This window comes from Nicotiana sylvestris, chromosome 3 (assembly GCF_000393655.2).
Source record: "Nicotiana sylvestris chromosome 3, ASM39365v2, whole genome shotgun sequence".
In the NCBI taxonomy this organism is placed as follows: domain Eukaryota; kingdom Viridiplantae; phylum Streptophyta; class Magnoliopsida; order Solanales; family Solanaceae; genus Nicotiana; species Nicotiana sylvestris.
Window position 1 is genome coordinate 196,082,066 of NC_091059.1, and position 4,620 is coordinate 196,086,685.

The window sequence follows — 4,620 nt, forward strand, 5'->3', positions numbered from 1 at the left end:
ATTTTAGGGCTTAATTGTTTATGGGTTAGTGATATTTGGCTTGATTCATGCTTTTATTGTAGAATTGGTGGTTGCAAATACTGATTCGTGTCTTTATGACTTAGACTCTTCTTGATAAAGAGGGGCTAAGTCTAGGAAAATTAGGCTAACAAGGAATTGGGGTGCATTCAAGAGATTGATAGTGCCAATTAAAGGGTTAAACCTAGAGATAGTAATATCCGACTTGAGCCAATATCATTTGTTTTGCATGAACACCTATTTGGACTTGAGAAAGCCATATTGGCAAGGTCACTCAAACTACCGAGAGGTATAGAGTGAGCACTTATGTGTGATGGTTATATCACGATCCCAATCATAACAAGTTTGCCCTGAATTCTCGATACCCGTTAGATATCCACCTAGGTGGAAGTCACTATCCTAGTCCCTTTTAATCATTGAAAACTACCAACAAAAATATTATACTTAGCTTTAACTATTGCATGCTATAGAAATAGAATTAGAAGTATATAACAAAATCAACCATTTGTGAAAGTGCAATTAAGGGAAAAACAGGCATCTCTACTCTGATATAAACCTAACTCCAAACTAATTAACTCCCTGTTGATTCAATCCCAGCCTTTGTTGGGTAAAACTGCATCGACCATCATTGCTACTCTATAGTAGTGCCGGTTTGGAACCGATCAATTTTTGGCACCGTTGCCGGGGAATTAAATGGTTTTAGCTATATCTTCGAGTATTTGTGTGTTTTGTTTTTCTTTCCTTCTGATTTTTTTAATTTGTTTGTGAATTGCTCTCAAGTACAATATGACTCTTAACAATGATGCTTCCGGAAATTCGCCTTTGGGGGAAGGAGGTAGATGATGATAATGTAGATGAGATTCAACCTGAACCTTAAGCACAAAGGAGAGGTCGACCACCTCATGAATATCCCAAACCCTCCCCTACCTCCAGCAAGGGCGGCACACCAAGTGTTGCCCAATGAAGGATACACAAGTGCAATAGTCCTGGATCTGAATAGGGCGGGCAACTTCCAAATAACAAAGGTGATACTTACACTCTTGGAATAGCGGGGTTTCTTCACCCCAGCTCCACACCAAAATGCCTACAAGCATCTCAAGGGTTTCGTTAATACATACTGGGGGAGCAAGCAAACCAACGTCTCTGAGGACGCATTAAGATTAAGGCTCTTCCCACTCTCTCTAAGGGGGAAAGCTTTAGATTGGCTTGAAAGATTGTCCAACCATTCCATCACTACTTGGGATGAGTTGACCGAGAAATTCATAGCAAAGCTCTTCTCGTCGGGGAATATGGAGACATTGAGAGATGAGATCCTCGCCTTTAAACAAGAGCCGAATGAACCACTTTATGAGATCTAGGAAAGGTATCAGACGATGGTGAAAGAATGTCCAATCAATGACATAACCGCAGTAATGATCCAGCAAACATTCTACCATGGCATCAATGCTACCAACCAGTGTATAGTTAACCAACTCACCGGGGGAAACTTTATGAACACTCCTTATGCTGAGGCTTGTGATATACTAGATGAAATTGTTGATACTTCCTTGGCGTGGCAAAGTCGAGCTAATGTCCCACAAGGTGATCCCGATGTCATTCACCTACACAAAGAGCTCCATGACCACTGCCAAGCAATAACCAAGTTAACTACAACCATGAACCAGTTGGCCAAAGCTCAATTGCAACAAGTACAGGGACCAAAACAAGTGAATGCCATGGAAAGGGTAAATATGATGGTCAACAAGATGAGGCAAAGAGGTCAACAAAGTCAAGGAAACCCGGATCAATATGAGCAAGGTAATAGTGGTTACAACCAAGATGATGGGTATGATGAGCAAAGTGAAGAGGTTCAGTATGTGAACAATTACCAAGAACAACGTGCCAATGCTCCGAATCAACAACAACAGTGGAGATCCCAAGGAAATTGGGGAAATCAAAATCAACAAGGAAATTGAAACAATGGGAACCACAACAACCAAATCAACCGGGGGAACAACAATCCGAATTGGGGCAACCAGGGTAACTAGGGCAATTGGGGTGGCAATAACAATAGCAATTGGGGAATCAACAACAACCAAGGGGGTTGGAATAATAGTAATCAGGGGAATCGGGGGTCGGGATTTCAAAGGCCTATGATGTATCAACAACCAAAAAACCCGCCTCCATTTCCGTCTCAAGGTCCTATATCATCAAACAATGAGATAGGACGTACTAAGTCAATGTTTGAGTAAATTATGAAGAAAAATGCCGATTCCGATGCCCAATTGGCATCCCATAATACTTTTATCCGCAACTTGGAGGTATAACTTGGCCAGATTTCGCAAGCTTTGAACACTCGCCCTAAGGGGGCACTACCTAGTGAAACGGTATAAAACCCGAAGGGAGGGAACAATACGGGCCACGCTATGGCGGTGACTACAAGGAGTGGTCGGGGTGGTGTTGATAATACCCTTAATACAAGAAAGGTTGTGAGTGATGATGTGTTGGTGCAAGAGAATGATGATCAAAGCAATGATGTGCAAGTGAGTGATGATATTGTGAATGAAGAAGTGAGAATTGACATTGATGATAATGTGGAGTAAACACAAAATGATGTGAACTCGTCTAGGGAACACGTAATAGACATGCTGGAAATGGTAGTGCCTAAAGCCAAGGCTTCTTTGCCAAGGCCTCCTCCACCATACCCTCAGAGGCTTGCTAAACAAAACAATGAGAACCATTTCAAGAAATTTATTGATATGATGAAGAGTTTGTCGATAAATGCACCTTTGGTGGAAGCTCTAGAACAAATGCCAGGATATGCAAAGTTTATGAAAGACTTGGTAAGAAAGAAGAGATCCATGAATTGTGAAACAATCAAGATGATTCACCAAGTGAGTGCCATTGTATATTCCACGGCCCTAAATCTAGAAGACCCTAGTGCTTTTACAATCTCAAACACTATTGGTAGTGCCGATCTCGCCAAAGCTTTGTGCGATTTAGGGGTAAGCATTAACTTGATGCCATATTTTGTGTTTAAGACATTGGGGATTGGGCAAACAAGACCCACATCCATGAGGTTGTAGATGGCGGATAGGACAATGAAGAGGTTGTTGGGGATTATAGATGATGTGCTTGTGTAGGTCGACAAGTTCATACTTTCCGCGAATTTTGTGATTCTAGACTACAAGGTTGACTATGAGGTATCGATAATATTGGGGAGAACTTTCCTAGCTATAGGGAAGGGTTTGGTTGACGTGAAAGCAGGGGAACTCACCTTCCGGTGGGTGATGAAAAGATGTGCTTGTGCAGGTCGACAAGTTCATACTTCCCGCGGATTTTGTGTTTCTGGACTGCAAGGTTAACTATAAGGTGCCGATTATATTGGGGAGACCTTTCCTAGCTACATGGAAGGATTTGGTTGATTTGGAAGCAGTGGAACTCACCTTCCGGGTGGGTGATGAAAAAGTTGTGTTCCATGTCTGCAAATTAATGAGGCAGTCCAATAGCAACGAAGTATGTTCCTATGTTGATCTTGTGACCGAGGTGATTGTTGAAGACACCAGTGCTGTGATAAATGTAGAGGACGCTTTGGAAGTTGTATTGTTGAACCATGATATGACTGAGGATAAAGGCTTGGTGAAGTATGTCAATGCTTTGCAAGAAATGGGTTCTTACATATATAAGCCCCGTAAACTTTCCTTGGATCTTGAGAACAGAAAGGCTCCACCAACAAAGCCCTCAATTGAGGAACCTCCCGTATTGGAGTTGAAGCCTTTGCCTTCACATCTCAGATATGAATTCTTGGGCATTTGTTCAACTTTACATGTTATTCTTTTTTCGTGCTTAACTAACGTGCAGGTAGATGCCACCCTTGCGGTGCTCCAAAGAAGGAAGAAGGCAATTAGATGGACTCTAGATGATATTCGATAGATAAGCCCCACCTTTTGCATGCACAAGATTATACTTGAAGATGATGCCAAACCCTCCGTGGAACATCAAAGGAGGTTGAATGAGGCTATGCAATAGGTCATCAAGAAGGAAGTTATCAAGTGGTTGGAGGTAGGGGTTGTGTACCCCATTTTGGATAGTTCATGGACTTCGTCGGTACAATGTCTGTCGAAGAAGGGGGTTATGACTGTGGTCACAAATGAACAAAATGGGTTGATCCCCACTAGGACTATCACCAGATGGAGGGTATGCATGGATTACTAAAAGCTGAACAAAGTGACCCACAAAGATCATTTTCCATTGCCCTTTCTTGAACAAATGTTGGATAGACTTGCCGGGCATGCCTACTATTGTGTTTTGGATGGGTACTCACATTACAACCAGATTTTGATTGCACCGAAGGACCAAGAGAAAACCACCTTCACATATCCGTATGGCACCTTTGCATTCTCACGGATGCCGTTTGGTTTGGGTAATGCACCTGCTACCTTTCAGCGGTGTATGATGGCTATAATTACGGATATGGTAGAGGACTTCATGGAAGTGTTCATGGATGATTTTAGTGTTGTGGATGACTCCTTTGATGAATACTTGAATAATCTTGACAAAGTGTTAGCTCGATGTGAAGAGATCAACCTATTGCTTAATTGGGAAAAGTGTCACTTTATGATC

General features: G+C 42.1%; 1 protein-coding gene across 1 annotated transcript; it reads left to right on the forward strand.

The window, feature by feature from the left end:
* The first annotated feature begins 2,651 nt into the window (after nucleotides 1-2,651).
* Nucleotides 2,652-3,930, forward strand: LOC138888544 (uncharacterized). The gene is made up of 3 exons (XM_070170423.1): nucleotides 2,652-3,002; nucleotides 3,141-3,200; nucleotides 3,310-3,930. The coding sequence occupies exons 1-3, from the start codon at nucleotides 2,652-2,654 to the stop codon at nucleotides 3,928-3,930; spliced, it is 1,032 nt and encodes a 343-aa protein (XP_070026524.1).
* The last annotated feature ends 690 nt before the right edge of the window (nucleotides 3,931-4,620 follow it).

What these genes read in the sequence shown, in the direction of transcription:
- LOC138888544 (XM_070170423.1), top strand. Translation starts at nt 2,652, where the DNA reads ATGGTAGTGCCTAAAGCCAAGGCTTCTTTGCCAAGGCCTCCTCCACCA. An exon ending in AAGCTTTGTGCGATTTAGGG is followed by an intron (nt 3,003 to 3,140) that starts GTAAGCATTAAC and finishes GTGCTTGTGTAG; the next exon opens with GTCGACAAGTTCATACTTTC. An exon ending in ACTACAAGGTTGACTATGAG is followed by an intron (nt 3,201 to 3,309) that starts GTATCGATAATA and finishes GTGCTTGTGCAG; the next exon opens with GTCGACAAGTTCATACTTCC.